We start from the raw sequence: 22,893 nt of genomic DNA on the forward strand, positions 1-22,893 counted from the left end.
TAGAAAAACCCCACCCTTGACGATAATTGCAAGAATCTGAAGTGAAATGTTTATCACTCTACAAAACAGTGTTTAATGGTGGCTGTCACATCATTGTAGAAAGCAAACTTAAGTGGATACTATCAACTTAAATCAGTCCCTAACATCCCGTGCAGTTTTCGGGGTAAAACATCAGCAGGGGGAACTTGCTGAACTATCGTAAAATTTTGGCCAGAATCCTGCCCCCCCCCACCTTTAAGGTCTGAAGCATGAGTTCCCCCAAATAAACCAATCCGGACTATTGTGAACAGGAAAAAGAAACAGAAACAATATGAAAAGTTACCCAAAATACATGGGCAGTTCAGTCTAAAATCTTCTGCCCAAGCTCTGATTTACCGTCGGATCTTGCTGAAGATCAATAAAAAAACTAGTGCAACAAGACTAAACACATCGTTTTCCAGACACCAAAAAACAAAACATTCCCTTGGCATTACTTCCTTTATTTCACAATCCTTTCCTACGATGTAAATATAATCATTTTAAAAATCTTGTAAATACAATATTTCACAAATTAACTGTCAAGTTGGTAAAACTGGTTGCTTAACAGTAATCCCTGGAAATCCATACAAAAAATTAAACAAAAACCACCAACATGACCAAGATAAAAATTCTGAAAAAAACAAAACAGAAATATATTTGCAACTTGGCACTTGAGCAGTCCCATCTTTACCAAGTTGCCAGTTGGTAGCATAGTCAGGTCGTGTCTGATCTTCATTGTGGCTATGACTTCGATATTCTGCAACAAGCCAGGTTGAGATGAATATCCACTAGCCGCAGCCGCAGCCGCAGCCACAGCCGCAATGTCTCATTGCTGGGGCTAGTATTATCATACAAGTCCACTGCAAACGGCTACAGCAGCCAGTCACTGGGTGCATGTTATTTTCTAGCCACAGCCCTGGCATGAGGACACAACTACAGGCTTTCAAGCACTATCAAACAGTTTACACACTAAGCCACTGTTAAGCAGGGCCGGACTAAAGCCTTCCACAGGCTCTAGGCACCAGTCTTCCATACGGCTCCACTCAGTCGTATGCACCAGCACCAATTTCATAGCACTTGTAAGTGCTGGAGCCTCACCTTTCACGCTGATGCTAAGCTGCAGTGAAGAGTTATGCAGCTACTTTAAAGCTTTTCAAAAATCGAAACCTCAAAGAGAGAACTAGTTTCTTTGTAGACCTTTAAATCTTTAATAGACACCCTTTTTTTTTCGTAGGGCCTAGGCGTTCCATGATCTGGCCTGCTACCAAAGACAGCCACAGAGTTCTCAATCAGCCTCTTTTCTGAACCACTTTGGACTCCATCTGTACTCAGTAACTATTCTACTAGGTACTTGGCAAATGCCACTCTTTAAAAACGCCAAGTAAGCAAATTACGAAAACAATGTAAACAATATGCAGCAAATTAGATACCAAACTGTCATCACCCATCCCCAAATATAAACAGGTACATAATCAATTACGCATCACTTGCATTGATCTGTCAATGAATAGTCTCATCTTTAAAATATATTAAATTTACAAATTATGGCAATTTTAGATGCAACATCAGACATCTTTGTGGTGGATATTTTTACGAAGTTGATTTCGTTGTATACACATTTCATGTTATTTTACTTTAGAACAACTCCATGTCACCACTTTGGGAGGGGGGTGCTTCGATACTGTTAAAGGCCCCTGGGATGATCAGTAAATTCCCCTCTTTCAAAATGGTTGAAAACAACAGACCCTAGTTTAATTCTTGTTTTCATTTAGGCAGCATTCCCCCCCCCATTTCCTTAAACTCACCACTCCACAGATTCTGAACCAAACTTTTCTTGTGTAACTAGATCCCCTCTTTCAACTCTAAAGTGGCAAGTATGGACTGAAAATTTAGCATTATTGCTCCCCCCTTCGTGGTGAAGTTCACCACCTCACCACAAAGGGGGAGCAAATGCACTAAGAATTCTCCACTGAAAAAAAACACCGCTCTACATCAAAGAATTACTGCCAAGTTTATCCCCTGTGGTACCATTTAAAATGGTGTTACTGGACACCAATTGAGCAGGAATACAAAAGAATACTGGAAAATGTGCTCAATTTCTCTCAGGGGATATACAACAGAGACTTGGGAATTATGCGAATTAAAAAAAACAGTAACTCAAATCTGAATAAAAAACTGATCCATTTCCATCATATTGGCTGAACTAGGACACAATTGTTATGAAAATGCCTTAGTGTAAATATTGTTACAGTAGAAAAAGGTTTGGCAAAGCGTGGTTTGTGGAAGTTGTAATCCTTCAGCGTATAAAACTCAATTGCATAATTATACAAATGGTCGTGGATGCTGAAACATTCCAAACAAGTGGAGTGGATGAACTGAAGAGATGCATTGTGGGATATGTTATGAAGAGGTGATTTTCACATGTTCAAAGGCCTGTGACCCCGTTTTCTCAAGAGCAATCTCATCCACTTGGAGTTACATGCATTCTAACTGTGAGAGGAAGTCTTGGAACCCCACATATACATCATAGTTTGTCATTCACATCTTGCGTCATCGTTCCATGGATGATGAACTGAGACAGGCAATTTTTTTTAAGTCACAACATCAAAAGCTTCAATTTTTCATTTCTCTCTGAAAAGTGTATACAATGTAAGATAGAGTGGTCCCTTTCTTCTGCCAATACTGTGTTATCTGACCCTCTCTTCTGCCAATACTGTGTTATCTCACCCACATTGTAATTTTGTAAAAACACGAGTCACATGATAGTATGTAAAAGGTCAAAACTTCAAGGTCAAATGTTACTTCTAGGGATACAGAACAAACAGACCCCAACTGTTTGCATCAAAATCACAGTGGCATCACAGGGTACACGATCTGCATGCATAATTTGGTTGCTACAAACTCCTGAGAGATAGCACAATTAAAACAAACAATGCCTGCTGTCGGCGACCGACCTCATCAAAGTCTCTTGGGTTGCAAGGATTCCACGCACATCCCATCCTTGTCCACGAGCCGGAGCTTGGAGACGTCTGGATAGGTGGGCCAGTCTGGGTAGATCCTGGTGGAGTCCGTGCCTAGGTGGGCGATCAGCATACGGTTCATCTTGCCAAAACTGTGCAAAGGCGATAAGGAAAAAAAAAGCAAAATAAGAAAACAAAAAAAATCTGAACAAAAACAAAGGGTGTTTAGTAAAACTGACGCCTATATGTTGTGGTCCAGACCTCTTTACACCAGCACAAGACCTCAAGTCTGAATTCAAGTCGCAAGCTATTCAAATGAACTGCAACAAAAGCATTCCTTTCTCATTATTCACCCTGTTCTTGTGACGAGTCTTATGAATGATCTTGAGCATGGTCTTGTGTCTGGTCTTGTGAAAGGTCTCTTGATGGTCTCGACTACAACACTGCTATAGTTTCAAGATTAATAATGACTGTTTCTTGCTTGAGGCAACTGATAAAAGAGAGACAGATTAAGGAAGGAATAATATCCTCTTCTGAACACTGGCAACTCATAAATTGAACTTAAATACTCCCCTTTTGAAGGAGCATGTTTTGGGATTAATAACGTGGTCCCTCAAGCAAAACTCTCGCAAAAGAATACGACATAATGCTGATGTAAAATAAGAGTCAATTACAATATTTGGGAGCCCCTTTATTGCTTTTCTTTTCCTGTTGGGCTTAAACATATTGTTAGACATTTCACCCAGGATCAAATTATTTAGACACATGTGATGAGGTCAGGCATGAACTTTGTGAAGGCACGGCTACTTATGATCTGTTGGGCATAAAACAGATTCCCTGAGGTCAGGTCATTGCTTGGATCACTTCCAGTTTCGCACCGCCGCCTGATTTTTTAAGCTCAGCATGTAACTGTTAGGCAGTATTTCATGCTTTGGGAAAGCCAGGCCTATATTTCACTGCATTTTTTCGCTTAAAGTTTTGGCTCCTTTGTGTGGCCATTCTCAGCCTCAAGTGCACAATGTTTGTGCTCTGTGCTAAAAGGTTCAAACCTAGAAACTGAACACACACTGAAGCATGTGGGAAACATGCATGGGTGCTGTGGCCAGCAACGGCTTGCTAACAATTCTAATTCTAATGATGATCTGGACACAATTGTTGTAAAGTGTCTTGCTTAAGAACATAATCTTTATTGAGTCCCCAAAATATGCATTAATCTCTTGTACCCTCCAACAGCTTAAAAACTGCTCAGCAAAGAAAAAAATGGTGAATGTCTAGTCATGCAGTGAATGGTAGGATGGCGGGTCTAACTTGATGAGTGATTGAAAAATTGAATGATTTGTTTGGTTTTACCAAGAACTACTTACAATTTTTAGAAGGCCTTGGTGGAGTGATTGGTACGTAAGCCGTTGGATAGATCTCTAAATCTGGAAAGGAAGTGGTTATGATTGTTCTTTTTTTTGTGTGTATGGAGTTTGGGTTTATAGATATTTTTAATCAGTCATCTGTGAGGACTGGAGGGGATTTATTTCTGAAATGATTCTGTGATGCCCCATGCAGGTGACATTGTGATTGGGATGGATGAAACTGACAGAGAGGCAGGTGTCATGCGATGGGGGTGGTGGTTGGGTGTGAGGAAGGGTAGCAGTTGGGTGTGGGGGAGGGATTGTGGTGTGGGAAAGGTTAGAGGCTACGTGGGTGAGGGGTAACTGCTGGATATGAGGGTGGTGGCTGGTTGTGAGGAGGGGTGGTGACTTGGAGTGGAGAGGGGTGGCAGTTGGGCGTGGGAAGAGTTGGCCACTGGATGTGGGCTGGGGTGGGTGTGCGGAAGGGTGGTGATTGGGTGTGAAGAGGGGTGGTGGTTGGGTGTGGGAAGGGGTGGGCACTGGATGTGGGCAGGGGTGGGTCTGGGGAAGGGTGGTGGTTGGGTGTGGGAAGAGTTGGCCACTGGATGTGGGCTGGGGTGGGTGTGTGAAAGGGTGGTGATTGGGTGTGGGGAGGGGTGGTGGTTGGGTGTGGGAAGGGTTGGCTGCTCAGTGGGTGGAGGGTTGAGGGCTGGGTTGGGGAGGGGTGGTGGTTGTCAATAGTGTAGGAAATCCGTCATTGTTTTCGAGGGTTGGGGGAGCGGACTACCACTGGGGACAAATGTGCATCAGGGATGAGCAATACAATACCAACGCACGTTAATTTGGTCCATGTTTGAAAAGACGCCTGTAGCGCACTGTGCCAATTTCGGGAACAAAAGCAAATTACGTAACACTGCACAATCTGGGCTCTTTTTACAAGGCGGCACGCCGGGCTGAAATACTTGGGTGTCAATAGATATTGTCTGTCAGATTAGAGTAGCCACCAGACAGTCATTCATGTGGGTGTAAACATCCAGTAAATGAAGTTTTGAATTTGTGAAGAATTTTGAAAATGGAAAATCTTGAAATTCCCCCGGGAATACATCATGCAACTTCAAATGAAACCCGGCAGCGTATGGTCAATATGTTTACATTCATGACTGTGTCAAAACAGAAAGTGACGAGATGTTGAAGTGCTGAAGTGTTAGTAAATACCTACGAGGCAACTATTTGTTAAGAAATCCCTAATCCTGATCGGAGTTATAAAACAGCTGTGTCCGCATGCGTTGGGTATAGCTAAAAGTATTAGCATTACATGAGTCTACGGGAAGTGGCTAAGCTAATGCCATCCATGGGCTGACATGCTTCTGTCAGCCACAGCCCAAACATTTCTGATGCCGTGATATGAGGAATACGTAACGCGACGGTCCCACTTTCAGGGCAATTATGGGTACCCCAGACTGGCATTACACCTGGAGGCATTCCGGGGAGAAATTTGTTCTTTTTCCTGTCACAAATGAAACTTTTCTGACTGGCACTAATTGTCATATGCAAGAATGGCAAAATGCTCATTAACTGTGTTTTTGGTGGAAAGCAGCGTCAGTGCTCTTATCTGTCAGAAAATACCATGGAAAGAACCAAAGCACCAAACTTTCATGATCCTTATGATGTGAATCCTTGCAATTATATTGAAGGCCTGTCAACTCAGAAGCAGCTCCGGCGACTTGCACCTCACTTTGAAGTCAGGGCGAAGAGCCACTTTTGAAGCCGTAGTCACTGTTATTATGATACGGCCATTTGTGGCTTTTGGGGGGATTTGGAGGGGTGGTTAGGATGTTTGCTGTCTACTTACTTGTCTCCCGTTAGATCCAGCAGGAATTTCCAGTAGGCTGGTCGGATGTTGTGTGGCTCATATGCTCCCTGCAAAGTGCAAGAAAAAAAAACCAAACAAATAAAATGAAATAACACTCCATGTAGTGACTCTCCAATCTTTCATCGGCTAGATTTTCTCGCCGACGACCATGGCTAAGGCATAGCAGAGTCAAGTGCGAAATGCTCCCGACTTACCGCATGTAGTACGGTTGCCGTGGACAGTGCGTAGACGATGGACTGGGCATGAGGAATGACGGGAATGACGCCCTGCTGTTGGCCTTTGATTAGAAGGCTCTGCCAAAAAAGAAAAAAAAAAGTCAAATTCCAAATCGAAACCACTGCAACCAATACTAACAAGAATGTCATTCATGCTTACTCTCCAAACCCTTCTCCCACCCTCCCCCCCGAAAAAACATTATGTACAATGATCAGTAAAGCCCAGTCACCATTACTTACATGGGAAACTGAATCTCAAATGTGTTCAAATGACGGGCATGCACTTGGACTTGGACAAAAAAGGAGGACATTCTAATCTTTACAAGACACTCTACAGCGGTTTTTCCGTTTTCAATGGCATGAGTGTGAAGTGAGAAACAAGAAAGTCAAGCTGATCCGAGGAAAAGTTGCATGCCTGAAACGGTCTAGGAGTTTGCTATTGCGATCCTTTGAGCTTAGTTTCTGGCAAGCACAGGGCATTTGCTCACAAACAATGCCAACACAGATTGGCTGACGTACAGGGGCCATTTTCATAGAGCTGCTTACGCACAAAATTTGCTTAAGCACGAGAAAACCTTGCTTGATAAATCAGGTAACCAGCCAAAACTCGCACGAGAAAACCTTGCTTGATCAATCAGGTAACCAGCCAAAACTCCATGTGATGCATATTGTTTTGGAATCATATTTAGCCGTCTTTTAGTTAGCATGACAATCAGATAGAGTTTGAGCTGGTAACCTTTGTGTTATAAAGCAAGGGTTTTTCACGCTTAGGCGGATTTTGTGCTTAAGCAGCTCTATGAAATTGGCCCCAGATGGCACATCATTTACTGAATTTTTTTTCAAGCTGTGTTGTTGAGGAACTGGAATGATCTTCAAGAGCAAACAAGTCACTGGAGTCTGGAAATGTTGTGTCAGACTGACGCATAGAGTACTGTGATAGCAAAGCGACAAGATTTTCACTGACCTCAATGATCTTGGAAGCAAAATACAGTGATATGGTTGTGCTACGATAGAAGATACTAGACACACCAGCCGCTCCGCCTACAAAAGTACCGGAAGTACAGATTAGTCAGGAGGCCAATCTAAGAATGGTTGCTAAAACTATCAATCGCCATGTTTTGCTGGGGCAAAACTGAAAAATGAGAAGGAAACCAAACTGACTCGAGGGGTTTACTGAAAATGAAATAAACAGGCTTGGAATAAAGTTGAATCTTATACACACTTACAAGGCTTGGAACACTAGCGACAAACATATTTCTTGTGAACATTTTAGTTTCATCAAACATGAAACTTGAGAGATCAAAGATGTTATTTCTGACAAAAAAATGAAAATTGAAATTCAAAGAGAAATTTCATCCTCTGAACTTTTGAGTGGGCTATTTTATGGCTGGGCACTGTGTGACTTACATCACCTTTTTCCTGGGGCAGGTCAAAAATGATCAATAAATTATCAGTATTAACAATTTCTGATATGATGCAGAGGATCTCACCAGCTATTAATGCATGCAGAGGGCTGTCCTTGTTTCGGAGCCAACGTAAAAGGCAGCTGAGGCTCTAGAAAGACACAAAAAAAGCAAGGAATTTACCACACAAGGTGCCCATATGCATTTGCTTTGTCCAGGTTACTTTTTATCTACACGATCCACTTTGCTAATACTGTCCACACTTTGGGCGCGACATCTCTGCAGTGTACAATATTGTATCTGCAAGCCATGCGAATACAAATCAACTTTAAATAAATTCAAAGGGAAAATTCTTAATGATTTGCCTGCACCTGAAACATGTAACACTACTGAATCCTTGATGCCATTAGGGGCTTGTGCTATCACGAATATCATCAGGCAATGCCCACGTGCAGATGTTTGACTTCATCCCACGCCACCCTGCGGTTACATATATCAAGATTTGTACTTTGGTGACAGCACTGCATTGTGAAACTGCCCAAAATTCTTAGTAAGAGAAAGACAGACTTACTCGGAAGATTCCCACAAAGAGACTGAGAAAGAGTGCCAGGCCGAAGTTGTCTTGGCGTACCAGGGCCTGGACGAGAAGCCCGGGCCTGGTTGTCACCCTGGGCAGGGCTCTCAAGAGGTTCAGGGCTGCCTGTACGGCGTAGCCCACGGCAAACTTGCGAATACTGGCCTGAAGTAGGGAATACAGAGTTCCATGTTTTAGGGTACCCTGAATCCTTGCACTCTGACAGCCTACGGGGATGGCGAGGCTGTGGTGAAGTTGAAACCGTCACGAGGCCAGGCACAAGTGACAGAGAACTGAATTTCATTGGAATAGATGATGATTTCGATTTCAGGCCAGAGGTCTTGTGACGGTCTTACGATTTTCTTGTGAGATCTTGTGATGGTTCTGAAGGGGACCTGACTACAATTTTGTGTGTGGGGGGGGGGAAGGTTGGACTGGGTGCAGGGTGAGGTGGGGGTACATTCTCGAGTCAATTCCTGATACCTGCCTAGGCTCCTCCATAGAAAAAGAGGCTCAAAATGATCTCCTTCTGGACCTCATTCGGGCACACAAGTGAATACCACCTCACAAAACCAACTAAGCTCAACTGGATAATGCCGATAAGATTCCGAAAACACGACCTACCTGTAAGACATAATACATACAGCTAGACTGGTGCTGGCATAGTCGGTGTTTATGGAGAGACTTGAGCCTGTGGCCAAACACGAGGAGTAATAATTGTTAGCATACAGGTGCCTCTGCAACGGTGAGGAAATGAGAGGTGGGGTCCAGCCGATGGGGAAACTCCCTTGAGTTTATGGTGATCCTGGACAAGTAGGCGTACTGGGCAAGTCGGCCAAATGCGACAGTGTGGCTCTTGAGCCTCACAAAATTTTCCTCAAGTACATGTACAGCTCCGAGTTCCTGGAAGAGTTAGCCCGGGAAGCTTTTCGTTTTCAGTCAGAAAGAGCAGGGCACTATTGAAGTGTTTGGAACAGTATGTTGGTGCGGATCAAAATAATCTGATTACCAATTAACAAGTTGTAGGCACTTGCTGTTGAGTGTCTCTCGGAGAGCTGACAGGAATGTCTGCCTCTGCAGTGTCGGCGAAACCTCGCGCGGGGAACCTTTCTCGTTGCCGGTGACCTGCAGCCGGACTTCGTCTGGTTGAAGCTCCGCTGGCATTTCCTGGACTCCAACCAGCAACCTGAAGACAACCGTATACAGCGACTGTAAAAAACGAGCCCACGTCCAACAAAAACTACCAAAAGCCATCATCAACTTTTGCCTGATTTTGAAAGATGTAGGCCTGCAGAGCCTCAGAACTTGATTGCCCACCTTTTGTTGCCAGTACCAAAAATCTTGCCATTTGGTGACGGCAATGGGTTGGATTATAAAAGATTTGGGACTGTTCTGAGGGAAAAATTGTGGAGAAAACGATCCATCTTGCAAACAGTTTTGCAAATGAAATTAATGAAGAAAGGACCGACTTTCGTGCTTAGCTGCTTGAATGACTGAGGATCAACTGATTGATTCCCTGCCACACATTTTGCACAGTTCAATTTTTCTCAGGAATTAACCGATACAATTCTTGAGAAAAGACGGGAATGGTGGAAAAAACACTTTACTTACTTCAGTGCCGAGAGTGAGTCTCTCTTCAGCATGTTGCCATATCTGCAACAGGAAAAATAAATTCAAGTCAAGGAATTTAGAAGAACCTCACATGGGGTCAAGTTGAATTAACACATATACACAGTCTGCAGTACCTATTGTTTAATACTCTGGAGGATTGGCCAATCAAAGGACTTAACTGTTCCTACAAATATTGATGCCAACCAATGAAATCACAGGAGCTATAAACTGATGCATGCCCCCATTCAAATGGTTGCCAGTCCATTGATCATTATCAGCCAATGGTTAAGGCAACAGTGAACCTATGAGTGAACTATGTACAAAGATTACATTTAGGGTCCAGCTGGTGGCATTTCGGGCAGGCAGGTTCAGTGCACTATTTCACAGCATTTCCCCAGCTCCGGCCGTGGCACAGTGGGGGTGCATGCTGGGAACAATTAGGAGTAGGGTGGCACAAACCAACAAACCATGCTGTGCCTCCAAAGAGGGCGACCAAACTGTCTCTTGGCGAGCGATAATAACAAGTTGTTCTCTTCGCCACATGTTTCTTAATCCAATTCCCCAGCTATCTGCACGGTGCTCCTTGACTTCTGAAAAATTCCACCCCTGTCGATACAAGGGGACTCATTTGCAAAGGTCATTCGTTGAATTTTGAAGTTCAGGGTCCAATTTCCAGGAGCTGGTGAGCGGAAATATCTGCTTAGCAAATTTTTTTTGCATTGAGCAAATGGGCACTGGTTATAGGCTACACACATCAAAAGACATTTTAGTCAGTTACCTGTTTTTTGCTAAGCGAAACATCTGTGTTTAGCAATAATATGTGCTCACCAGCTTGCAGGAAATTGGTCCCGAACAATGAACCTTTAAAGTGGTTGTCTATAAGTGCCTGTTTCCACCAAGACGGCCGTAGAAGATGACAATGGCCAGCCACTGTGGACCACCGATTCTTTCCTGACCTACAAATGTCGTACGAGATCCACACACACACCTATATATGGGCCGGCTGTTTCTTTGCGGGTAAACGCCTTTGATTGGGCCCACTGTGTTGCCAAATTGGCTGCGGACCACAAACACAAGCACATCTGGCGTATATCCTGGCTTAAGCTCCTTGAGCCAGCCACAATGTCAAGTGGTTTTTCTTGACGGGCTGCTCTTAACTTCACTGCCGTCCCCTGCTGCAGTTGGAGGGTGCACAACTCGACTTGCTCGGCAGCCTGAACGAACACTCTATCTGGCATCTAGCTTTCAGTTTCCAGAGGCAGGATTGAAGGTATGCATAACATGTGCTGATTATAGAAATGCTTTCTGGAAAGCTTTTTTAAAAGTCTCCTTTTCGTCTTCACGCAAGTTACGGCTGAAACTGATCCTCTCGTGGAATAACTTAGAGGCAGAGAAAGGACTTTTCTACATCATTCACGCAACCCATGCTGCTTTGAAACGGGGCAACAGAACCCATGAATAGGGCACATATTCTTGTTGACTGTAACACTGTTCCCTGACAACACTCTGTCTGGTCTTCAACTACGTAAGTGTGAGACACCATGGATTACTCTTCACCCACTGTTCTGTCACTCAGCTGGAAATTTACAAGATTGTCCGGCTCCGATTGAAAATTGTCACTGACAAAACCAGCAGCATGCTTCCTCAAGAAACTAAATAGCCCAGTACCATACAGGGCAACTGTCATATATTCTAAATTCTATTTCTGTATATCAGACAGGACAATTTATAGTCCCAGATGCAACCAACGATGCACCTCTCTGGAGGGACTCTTCTTGTGGCAACAGTGTTGGTTGTGACGTTCTCTGTCGACCAAGCCGCGGCTGTCAACTACTGCCCTCCTGTCTGGACCCAGTACCAGCTCAAGGCCGGTAGCTTCTGCTACCGTCTCTTCGGCCAGGCCAAGACCTGGCGAGAGGCGGAGGCCACCTGCCGGCGGTACACCATCTGCGAGGGGGCGGGGACTGGGGTGAGGATAGGGACGGAGATGGATGGAAAGATGGAAGAAGAATCTGGAGTTGAGGAAGGAACTCAGACGAGGACAGAGATGAAAACAGAGATGGAGACCAGGAAGGAGACCGCTCATCTTGTTTCCATCGGCTCGGCCGAGGAGGAAGACTTTGTTAGTTCCTACTGGAAGGAGATGCAAGGACCATTTGAAGGTGCGGCAGGCAGAGTGATAGATGCCCAACTTTATTTCCTTTCCATGTGAATGAAAGAAAGCCATGTCAACTTCCTCATTTTGGGTGAAAGAAATCTGATAACTGTTCATCACAGCTTAATGATGCATTTCATGTTTGGTCAGTTTCTTTTAACTTTTGTGTCTGTTACTTTTCAGGGGAACAGGGCATTTGGTTGGGCAACCACAGAGCCACGTCTGGGGATCTGTGGGCGTGGCTGGACAAGCTACGGGGACTACGGGCACCCTATGAGAACTGGGAGGCTGACACTGACCAAGGGCCGGCGGGCAACTGTAGCATGCAGGTAGCCTCTCAGTTCACTTGGCCCAGGTGGCGACAAGCCCACTGTACGTCCAAGCAGTTTTTTATCTGTAAGATGCACGCCTTGTAATATGGGTGATTCACAATGCAGCGTACCACCAAGAGGTTGTCATGGAGAGGCCCTTTCACAGTGCATTATGGGATAAATAGTTGACAAAGTCTCATTCACTAACTGTGCTGTGCTCAGAAAACGTGAATTTTTAAAAAAAATATTTGTTTCTCTCGGTTGAAAATTTGAAAATTACTGCGAATGGGTGTTGGGTAGTCAAAATGATGCTTTTGTGTGGTGCAGGGAAAGTCTCAATCAAGCAAATAAATGTATCCCCGAATTACGTACCAAGTGCGCTTAATCATGGCAGCGTGTTGACAGTAAACTTGAAAAGTGGCCTTTCTGGGGCAAACTCTTGATGGTGTGCTGTGTTTCTCCTGAACCTCTGCAACGGATTCTTGCTTTCAAGAACTTACAGAGTGATTCTACAATGCTTCAGCGAGTCACCTGTATGCCTATCTAACTGATGCACCAAAACTAGGAATCTGTATACTGTTTGATGTAGATTAGGGCAGACGGCGGTACACCCAATCCATAAAGTTTGGCATAATTCTTAGTTTGGCGTCATTCTTCACAATTTTAGCTTATGGACATGTACACGTAAATCAAGATATGCTAAACTAATAAATGAATCCAGCTAACGAGGGAAGATAGTTTTTATCTAATACTAGTATTGAAAACAGAATATGCCCAATTCGTTCTTTAACAATACTAGTCCATTCTGAACAGGACAGTTGTGGCTATGACTTCAGATTTTGTAATTAGGGCATTTTGGTAGGCATCCATAACCACAGACAACATTGTCCATTTTAGACTTGGCTTTTTAGAAAAGTTTACTGGAGAGCACAGATTTCTCATCAACAGAGGGCAGCAAACATGATGTCTGGACCTAGGTCAAGAAGCTCTGCCATTATAAATACACAGGGACCCACCAACAATAGAAATACAGTAGCTGTAGGTCTGGAAGCTCATTTCAGACATGGCCAAATATTCTTTTATTCTGCCGGCCAGCAGAGGGCACTACTCAAATTGTCCACCATGAGAGTTTTTTACATTAAGTTGAAGACACACTTGAGGTGTTAAAAAGGACTATCAAATTGTTGCATTCTGTTCAGGCAGAATTCTGTCCCTAAATTACCTGTGATTCCAAACTAATTTGAAGGAGTATGTAGCTATTTCTACAAAAATAGATATGGTCAGAATAACAGCAGAAAAAAATTATTGGAACAACGCTGGTAATGTAGATGTATGTCAACCAGCTTTTTATTTGAACTGAAAATCATGTTGTTAAGGAATCAAATACTTTTGTTTTAATGACACCTACATGTATAAACTAATTAAAAATATCTTAAAAGTTTTGGCAACTGCAATCGTGACATTTTTCTTCTCTGGAACACGCAATTCGAAAATATTCGTAATTTGGTTTTAAGAACAAAGTCATTGAAGACATGCAAAGCTGACCCACTCAAATACATAAAGTCCCGCGGCAACGATTGAAGGAAAAAAGAACAAGAAATTTGAGATTTGCATCTTTCGTTGCATCGAAATTGGAGTTACATTCCATGCTCGCACACCTCCAACGACAATATGACAGGATTATAACACTGTCGTCCGCCAAATCATGGCAGGATTAGACGCTCACCAACTGGGTCGTTGCACATTGTCTTGACATCCCCCTCTGTCCCTCCGTCGGGTCTTTGTTTCTCCTCATCTCTTCTCCCATGTATCTCCATATCTTCCCCGCCCCAGAGAATGCACCCATTTCAACCTATTTACCCTCCCCCCCTCCTCAGGGCATACAGCTGAAACTTGGACTGGTACGGACGCTCCAGTCATTCGGACCTGGTCTTGATATTGAGGGGGTGAGTGTGGCCTGGGGGAATATTGAGGGGAGTACCAGTCCCGTGTGTGAAAGAGATCCAATCTTGGGCACCGTCGCTGCATAAGCACGAAGCAGTCCTGAAGGGCGGCAGATAAGTGGCGGTTCCAAAAAAATTACAAACCTTCGTACCTCCTTGGAGGGGTTTTAGAGGACAGACTCAAAGCCCGGGCACAAAGAAAGATCAACAACGCCAAGAGACCACCAAATTAATTACCAGGGTGGTACTTACAAACGTATGTGATGACTCACATTTCTGGCCTGAAATCATGCAGCCCCCAATTGGTTTTTTTTTTGTTTAATACACTTCCCAACATAGTTCCCTTCTTGCTTCGAACAATCATTTTTACACACTCACAGACAGGCGCACCCTGAAAGCAACACCCCTAACAAAAGGCCACATTTTCACCTAGAGGTACTGCCCCAGTTTTTCTTTTTTTTTTTCTTCTCCCACCTTTTCATCATGCATCCAGGGCACTGGGGGAAATAAAAGGTCATTTGAATAAGAATAGGGCTGTAAATTGAACCCAGGGGGGACTGCTGGAGAGGTTGCAGACAGACTTAATTGGTCCTGGTATGGGGGAGGGGGGGCTTAAGTTACAGGTGTATTAAAACTTGGTGAGCGACACTAAAAGACCATATGCCTGTTTTGTACAGTGATGTGGGAACAAGGGAAGTTTTTGAGAAGGCAAACGGGAAGGATTCCTGGCTCCTTCGAAATAGAAATGACAGGTTCTGGCTGTTACAACATGAGGTTATTCCAGAGGGTGAAATAACTTGTACAATTGCGTGGATGTGATCAGTTTTTGATGTCATTTATCACGGTCAGTTGTACTGTAATTTGCAGTGTCGTCCACTTTTGTGCAAAGAAGTAAGGTGAACGGTTGGAAAGTGTGTGATGTCTGACGCCAGTTTCGTCCTCATACATTCCAACCCAAAATATAATCCTGCAAGGGAAACCAATTCTAAGTTCTCTCCCCTAAGCGTTGAATTTGTATACGTGTACTTAATAATCTGGCTCAAGTGCTGTCAAGAGCACCACTCAAGTCCTGTGTTTATCTCCAAACAGGATTAACCAAGTATATAGGGAAACTCCACCACTTCAGCCTCACTCTGTGAAACATTATCAAGGAAGTACATGACAAAACATGTTGTTGCTACACATTTCCACATCTGAATGGCACTCCCAATTTTTTTTTTCCCAAGAGACAACCAACTGTCCTTCAGGATGAATTTCGGATGGCAAAACAATGAAAAAACCTAATTACAGGGGCGTTTTAATGCGTCTTGATTTTATCGAGTTTGTCCGCCTCGCTCGGCATTCACCGGCCCCGTCTAATCCTGCATCCCATTCGTTTTCCAATATGTGGATTGGGGGTCTGCCCATTGTGCGTGCTGACGCCGCCACCGCAAGTGGACAGTTAATTTAGCATCTTTTGATTCGGGCAAACCGATATTCTCTCTCTGCTGGGCTGTTTAAATGTCTGGTACTGCTCTTTCCCTTCCCCCCCCCCCCCATCAAGGGAAACAGCCTCTAGCGGAAATCAATTTGCCAGTGTGGGCTGCCAGGGGATAATTCTTAATCCTATTAGTGGGCTTTGGCCGGCTGTTAATTTGCCTTTTCAGAGCAGACAACACTTCTCAGCCTCTTGTAGAGACTGGTGATCTCGGAGCCTTCGGATGTGACACCTTCAACACTGAGCTCGCCTCCACACTTTTTTGCTACACCTGCAAGACCATGTGCGCTCTATGCATTTCCAGCGGCATAGGAATCAAGCTTGATCAAAATTCTTCCGAGGCTCAGCTGAGATGAGCAACAGCAAATGTAACTAAGAAAAAACAAATGTGACTAGGAGAAGATACATTTTTTCAATTGATTTCTATCTCGTATCTTTTACTCGAGTATTCCACCAACTTAACCGTCACACAAAAACGGTCATTTCATTGAAGTTTACTGCAAGTGCGAAACTGCTCACAGCATGACGTAACAAAGCATAGGATATGTTCTTTGCACTCTCATAAAATCTGTACCATGTCTACAGCTAATTACTAGACCTAATATACAAAGAATTTAGTCTTACCTGAAGAGGAAGAGTGCTACGGCAGAAGACACACTGAACAGTATGACCTGAGGGAAAATGTAAGGGACATTAACCCACCATTATATGGGCAGTCAAGAAGCCAAAATGAGGATTTAGCCAGTGTTTAAAAAAAAGGGGCGTTGGAATTGGCCTGCAAGTAAAAAAAAAAGCATCTAAGTTGATGAGTTTTTCCCTCAACATAACAAACAGGAAAGAGAGGTTAGAAACTAGCCTGGAGGATATCTGGAAAACGTCCAATCAGCTCCATGGCCAAAACCTTGATCCAAGACAAATGTCTCTTAGGAGTATTGTAATTGTAGTAACACCAATTAAATCACAACCTTAAGGATAATGAGGTATCTCATTGTTTAATTCCTTGTTTGTCAGTCTGTTGGGGTTGTTTGTTTGTTTGTTTGATTGTTTGTTTGTTTACTTACTCCCTTGATTATCTTTGTTATCTGAATATAGTACCAATATACCACTATGAACAGCTAAACCTTGGCAGTGAGACTGACATACGAAATTTCTTGATCAACATCAATGCAAGTTGTGACACTGACTAGGGTGACAAGACTTCAGTCCAATACATTGTACATGGGTAGATTAAGGTGTTTGGGGGGTGGGGCTCGGAAGGGAAGGGTGGGGTCATGAACTACAACCATCAGGTCAAACACTAACACACTGTAACATCCCTTGAAGTGGCACAGGGAACAGGGATCTGTCTTGACAGATGCCATTTCGTTCTGGAGCAAAACCCAGTGGGGGATGTAGGGAATGAGCCATCTCCGGGACAAACAAACATGGCTTGTCCAGATTATAGTGTCTCCAGGCAAGGCCGATGTGGGAACCAGGGAAAGATTAGAGATCTTGATTGGTCAGCTGGGGACAGGTGTCCTTGTCTGTTGAGGCCCTTGTTTTGCAGCACTGGAATGTCTTGTAACACCACTCTTGTGCATCAGAACGTCAGGTGCAAAAACCCCCCAATGCATACAAAAAGCATAATTCAGACCGGGAAGAGCACTTCTATCATTTGAATCAAACTAAATGTAACTACAGACTGCATTCATATGTTGGCCATCTTAACTGAAAATGAGGTAAAAGTTTTCACTTTGGGAACCCAGAGGTGATGAAATAAAAGTTCATACAAATTCCTGCCAGTTCTTGTTTAGATAAATTCAGATTTGTGATGAATCATATCAAAATGTTTTAACCAAATAAAACAAGCGAAAGTGAGGTTTGGAATACAAAATAGTCTGGCACCACTGCATTTAAAAGATTATGTTGAATGTGACAGGGAACAAGATAAATGGCTTCCCTGGGAATAAGGTCACAGGCCCGTAAGTAGGCCCGGAATTGCCTGCGGGGATTGGATAATGATTTTTTTGTTATCAAATTCTCTGCTATGAGAGCATTCATGGCAGATGAACTAGATGGTTTGTGAACCAGGAGGATGGAATCTACCAGAAGAATTGCCAGCTTGTGTTTCTGAAAATATCGGATAAAACAGAGTTTAATTTTGCTCTACTTCGCAATGGCATAATTTTTTTTCAAAATGGCAATGTGCCTCATTACTGTTTTGAGGGTCAATCATCTCTGGAGAGAAATATCTTCAACGTGATTGGTTCAGCCACTGAAAACTGGAAGGAAAATTAAAAATGAGGAATCGAGCTTTAATTTGACATGTATCTTGAACACCCAGGAACCACCTATTTTTCCTTGATTTTTTGAAGTGGGGATATTTATTACTGTTGTCCATGGCTGCTTATTTACTGGTCTGCAACCGGAAGGTCCATTGTGCCAAGGGCATCCGCCACCCAAAAATTGCTACATGCGCACCCTGCCTTTTTTTTTTGAAACTGAGTCCTATTGAAGCAGTGTAACTGCACCAAGGATTATGAAATGGAACACAAATTGGCCAGTGGTACAGAGGTAATTGGGCTTGGCAGATTCCTTTGAAGGACAGATGGGCTAGGCTGACATGTTGCCTGTGGCTATGAGACATGGAAGCTGTCACTTGATGTGCAGCCTGGACTGAAATGCACCCTGCTGCTGTTTTATGCTTCAAAACATGAAACATTTTCAAACAAGAAATTGTAGTAATTATTTGGTGGAAAAAGAACTATACTTTCCTCAACTTTCTCTTGACAAAATTATGAATATAGGACATTTTTAAATCTGTGAATATTTTGTAACCTTTTCCGTTCATCTTAGGCATAGATGCTTACTAGATTTCTTGACAAAACACAAATTAGCCTATGAAACTAATTCTAGGACAACCAATTCTGGTACAAGGTTGCTGACAGAATAAATTCTTTGCCGGTTGAAAAGAAAGTCCATTTCATTGTCCGTAAAAGTTCTCATTTGTAACATTGTGAAATCTCTTACTTATGAGAACTGGATGTGATCCCGTTGCCATGGTAACTTACCTCACCATATTTGATTGGTTTGACCCAGCCCCTGGACAGGAAGATGTTGATCAAAAGCTCAATTGCCTAAACAAACAAATACAAAGAACAGAATAACAAGTAACAAAAGAAAAAAAAGCATCAGAGAAAAACTCTGATTTTTGTACTATTTACGCCATGACCCAACATAGTGACTACAACTTCTCGGCAAAACTGAATATATATTCCTCCCAAAAGATATTGAGAATAAAAGCAGGTCACTTTGTTTCAGAAGCACAGAAAACTGTCGGATATTTTATTTCAACTCACCAGCGTCACCATGTACAAAGCCAAAGGAGCTCTCCTGAAACACACACAAAACAAAATTCTAATAGCAAAGTTCGGAACTATTGACAGCTATACGATTTGTAAGCCTTGCCCTGTTGAACAACTCCACAGAAGAGTGTAACCTACCAGTTCTCAATCCTCCAATTTCAATATGATTTTACTTGCACTCTAGGGGGTTAGGGTTAATTGAACCTAATTACCAACCCCACATTAAAAAATGATGGGAATTTAAAAGACGGTTCCATGGGCCTGCAGAGCAGACTGGCTTCCGAGTTACTAACAAAAACAATACCCCCCCAAAAAACCCTTTTATTTGTCGCAATATTTTCCTCAATTAAGCGCATCCAATCTGTTCTGACATCTCCAAAAAGATCCAATGAAACTAACCAAGGATCTCAGTAACCCACCTGCTTTTCTTCTCCATGGATATGGCCACTGCCGAGGCTACGCAAGCAGGCCCCCAAACAAACCACCTGAAGAAACGGCCGAGCACCTGTCTGGAGATACAGACGCACGATGTGACAACATGAATTTAGTGTTTCCAGCAAGCACACCGCCCGGTGCACGGCCCTGATCCCAAGGCTGCTGCAGCTGGGTCAAGTTTGGGTGCCAACGATACTTTGACCAGTAGCCGAGTGCTTAACCACGTGCCTGCACAATTCAGTTACACTCAACGACCCTGGTTGGTCCATCCTTTTAATATCTCATCATTACTTACATTTCACTGGCAGCTGCGATTCTCGCAGTGTACATGGTCACTGAAATATCGTACAATTATTGTGATTGGTTCCTTCCATAATGATCAATGAAATCAGCTATTGATAACCAGCGGAATGACCATGCACCAGGGTCTGGTACCAAATGGTCGACCAGACAGTCCAAATCATTTGGGCTGTGTTAGTCAAACAATGGTTGACTATAGTTGTCACTCAAACTTGCCCCAAGAAAAACCTTCCTTGGTAACCGATTGTTCTTAATTGTAAAAATAATGTCAAATAACAAAGGTCAGATGAAACAGGGACTGTCACACTTTTTGACCCCTAATTTCTACCCAAACCTCATCAAAAGTGCCCATGAACCAGAGCACTCAAAATGCCCTGCCCTCCTCTTGCTGGCCCAAAGGGTGCCATGTATATCAAGTCCATAGAATGACAAACATCAAATCGTCGAGTGCCTGGAAGTAGATCGTAAGCGCTTATGACCTTTTGCCGGGAAGCATAATCACTGAAACAAAAAAATTTTTCCGGCAAAAAGGACGTATGTATGCAACTGTTTTACTTAGATGAAAAATAAAGATTTCTTTGCAAAAAGTTAAAAAGTTCCCAAGTCGTTAAATAAGTTGTTCAAAGGTTGGTTTTTGCACAGCCTGTGTTGATTAGTAGTAAATTTCACCCGTTTTTACTTAAAAAAGACAGTGTGTTTCTTACACCCTTTTACTGGGAACATTTTTTCTGCTGTGATCATGCGTCCCAGCAAAAGGGCGTAAGTGCACTTATGACCTTTTGCTGGGCACGCGATGAAATAGCAATAAAAGTAATGTTCTGTGTGAAAATAACTTTGGTATTGTGACAAGGTACACGTTATGCCATTACAATTTCCTGACCCTTGATGTTGGTCTTAATAAATATAAGGAATGGAGGACTGTTTTAAGGCTTCCTGAAACAAACGTAACAGACTTAGGGTTACGGTTGCTTGCTATTCAAACTGGGTGCTGCTTTTTTAATACCTGAAGGCACATATTGAAGAAATGAACACGATGGCGTTGCAGGCCAAAAAGTTGGAGGAGCGCAGAACGTCCACTAAGAGATGCCGTAGACTGGGGATGCCCTTGTGGAAGATGAGGGATGAAACCTTTTAGGGGAAAGAAGAAAGGGGAACCTTAATTTTGGTTGGGGAGTTAGGAATACTTCTAAAACAGTACAGTTTTATAAACATCACAGACAGACATGTGCAACATGCTACAGAAAAGTTTCGGCTATTCCGACTGTAAAGACTTGATGAGCTTAGAGAGATGATGAGAATTTGCAGAGAACTTTGCTTACTCAACCAGGGAAGACTACCAGCGGCACTTGAATTAAAATGTCATCGTAATCTACAGTGTGACAGCTTGACCAATGACAGCGTGGCTCCTATCTTTTTCTTCTTCTGTCCCTTTTGCCCTCAAATGAAAGCCGCGCTGTAATTTGTCACTGGGATTGTGATGCATGCAACCCATTACAGGGTGGCTTTCATTGCAGGGCGAGACATGCCAGAGGGGCAGTAAAACAAGAAGGTAGGGAGGAGAGAAATCTGTTTTTTACTAGCTTCCCTTCCCACAATGCCTTTCCTCAGTTGTGCAAAATCAGCCATGCGGTATTAGCGATAAGGCCAATGTCCCTAATTACGGACTGTTCATGCAAAATTAATAACTAATGATTCAGAAATTGTTCCCATACCTGTGAACACTGACAACAAAGGCCTAGTACTGGCTTATAAGAAGCACTGAATTAATTCGTGAACTGGGCGAAGCGCACGTCTAACGTTATTAATCAGGCACGCCGACCAAACAAGTTGCCAGACACATTTTTGTCATCAGACTCACCGTGTAAAATATCAGATACGTTCGGAAAGAATACCGCCAGCTGGCCTTCGCAATGTCCCAAGATGCCCCAATACAGGAAGGGTTCCAACAATGGCACATCTCGTAGCAAGAGCAAACTTGCCAGAGCTTGCTAGGGGCCACCATCTTGTATTTTACAACTAGACTGGTACCCTGCCCCCGAACGTCGACACATGTGCATTGCACACGCACTGTAGCGCGTACATGCTACGTGTAAGAACACTAGGGCCCTTTTCCAATACTCAATTCGGCTCCGTCGGAGGCTTCAACTGTGTTTTTTTACTACCTGACTTTGAAGCTGTAAGCGCACTAATTAGTCTAATAGTGCCACAAAATATCAAATAAGATGTAAGAGAGCAAGAACTTACAGTAATCCAATTTGATTTAAACGCTTCAGGCCCACAATCGGGGATTGGTTTCGGGGACGCATCCTGAGACGGAGACGAATTGAGAATTGGAAAACGGCCTAGGCCTACTGTACTATACCGGGACAGCGGGGTTGACAGAAATTTTACGTAAACAGCATGATCTTTGAATCTGGTCACACCACCACCATGACGTGATCGATTTGTATTGTCTCTAGTCCTAACTCAATGATCCATGCGTAAATTTTTTTTTCGTTCACAAAAACTGGCCTCTTTTTGATTTCGCGTGTAAAGTTTATCTTGGGTAGACAATAGCTTTTCTTTTGGTTCAAATGAACATCTTCATGTATACTCCTTATCATCAGTGTGTGCGGGGGGCGGAGTATATTTTGATTTATTTTAGCATTCAGAGGTTGGATCACAGTTGGCTCAGTTTGTTTCGCTCAGTTTGTTTCGCTCGCTGAGAGTTTTTAAACACTTTAAAACGAAATCATTTGTGACGACGGCCGTCATAGTTTGTGATCCACTTATGTGGCAAAAACGTCGACGGCAGCATCACAAGAGAAAGTTCTTGTGGGCTCGGTTCTTTTTTCTCATACAAGTTTGTACTTGAACTTGACTAGGATGTGGCTTAGATTTGTTAAATACCGCCCTCACTTGCCGGTGCCTTTAAAAAGAAATTTTCGCGCA

At 43.2% G+C, this 22,893-nt stretch overlaps 2 protein-coding genes across 2 annotated transcripts; one reads left to right on the plus strand and one right to left on the minus strand.

Moving 5' to 3' along the window:
• Positions 1–458: 458 nt before the first annotated feature.
• On the minus strand, positions 459–21,964 carry LOC110974657 (transmembrane protein 135-like). The gene is made up of 15 exons (XM_022226463.2): positions 21,821–21,964; positions 20,966–21,090; positions 19,647–19,736; positions 19,222–19,255; positions 18,934–18,999; positions 16,508–16,554; positions 9,998–10,039; positions 9,396–9,572; positions 9,011–9,077; positions 8,384–8,551; positions 7,900–7,963; positions 7,374–7,450; positions 6,389–6,487; positions 6,174–6,241; positions 459–3,130 (listed from the first exon to the last, which is right to left on the minus strand). The coding sequence occupies exons 1-15, from the start codon at positions 21,962–21,964 to the stop codon at positions 2,977–2,979; spliced, it is 1,422 nt and encodes a 473-aa protein (XP_022082155.1). The 3' UTR covers positions 459–2,976.
• Positions 11,129–12,583, plus strand: LOC147796592 (snaclec GPIB-binding protein subunit beta-like). The gene is made up of 4 exons (XM_087146700.1): positions 11,129–11,267; positions 11,714–11,966; positions 12,063–12,159; positions 12,336–12,583. Exons 2-4 carry the CDS (start codon positions 11,736–11,738, stop codon positions 12,566–12,568), a joined length of 561 nt encoding a protein of 186 aa, XP_087002826.1. The 5' UTR covers positions 11,129–11,267; positions 11,714–11,735; the 3' UTR covers positions 12,569–12,583.
• Positions 21,965–22,893: the final 929 nt, after the last annotated feature.

The sequence above is a fragment of the Acanthaster planci genome, linkage group LG15 (genome assembly GCF_054643075.1).
Source record: "Acanthaster planci isolate LZ-2023a linkage group LG15, COTS_SCS, whole genome shotgun sequence".
Classification (NCBI taxonomy): Eukaryota; Metazoa; Echinodermata; class Asteroidea; order Valvatida; family Acanthasteridae; genus Acanthaster; species Acanthaster planci.

What these genes read in the sequence shown, in the direction of transcription:
- LOC147796592 (XM_087146700.1), top strand. Translation starts at nt 11,736, where the DNA reads ATGCAACCAACGATGCACCTCTCTGGAGGGACTCTTCTTGTGGCAACA. An exon ending in GCGAGGGGGCGGGGACTGGG is followed by an intron (nt 11,967 to 12,062) that starts GTGAGGATAGGG and finishes ACAGAGATGGAG; the next exon opens with ACCAGGAAGGAGACCGCTCA. An exon ending in GATGCAAGGACCATTTGAAG is followed by an intron (nt 12,160 to 12,335) that starts GTGCGGCAGGCA and finishes GTTACTTTTCAG; the next exon opens with GGGAACAGGGCATTTGGTTG.
- LOC110974657 (XM_022226463.2), bottom strand. Translation starts at nt 21,964, where the DNA reads ATGGTGGCCCCTAGCAAGCTCTGGCAAGTTTGCTCTTGCTACGAGATG. An exon ending in TCCATGGAGAAGAAAAGCAG is followed by an intron (nt 19,256 to 19,646) that starts GTGGGTTACTGA and finishes TGTGTGTTTCAG; the next exon opens with GAGAGCTCCTTTGGCTTTGT. An exon ending in GACTCACTCTCGGCACTGAA is followed by an intron (nt 9,573 to 9,997) that starts GTAAGTAAAGTG and finishes GGTTGTCTTCAG; the next exon opens with GTTGCTGGTTGGAGTCCAGG.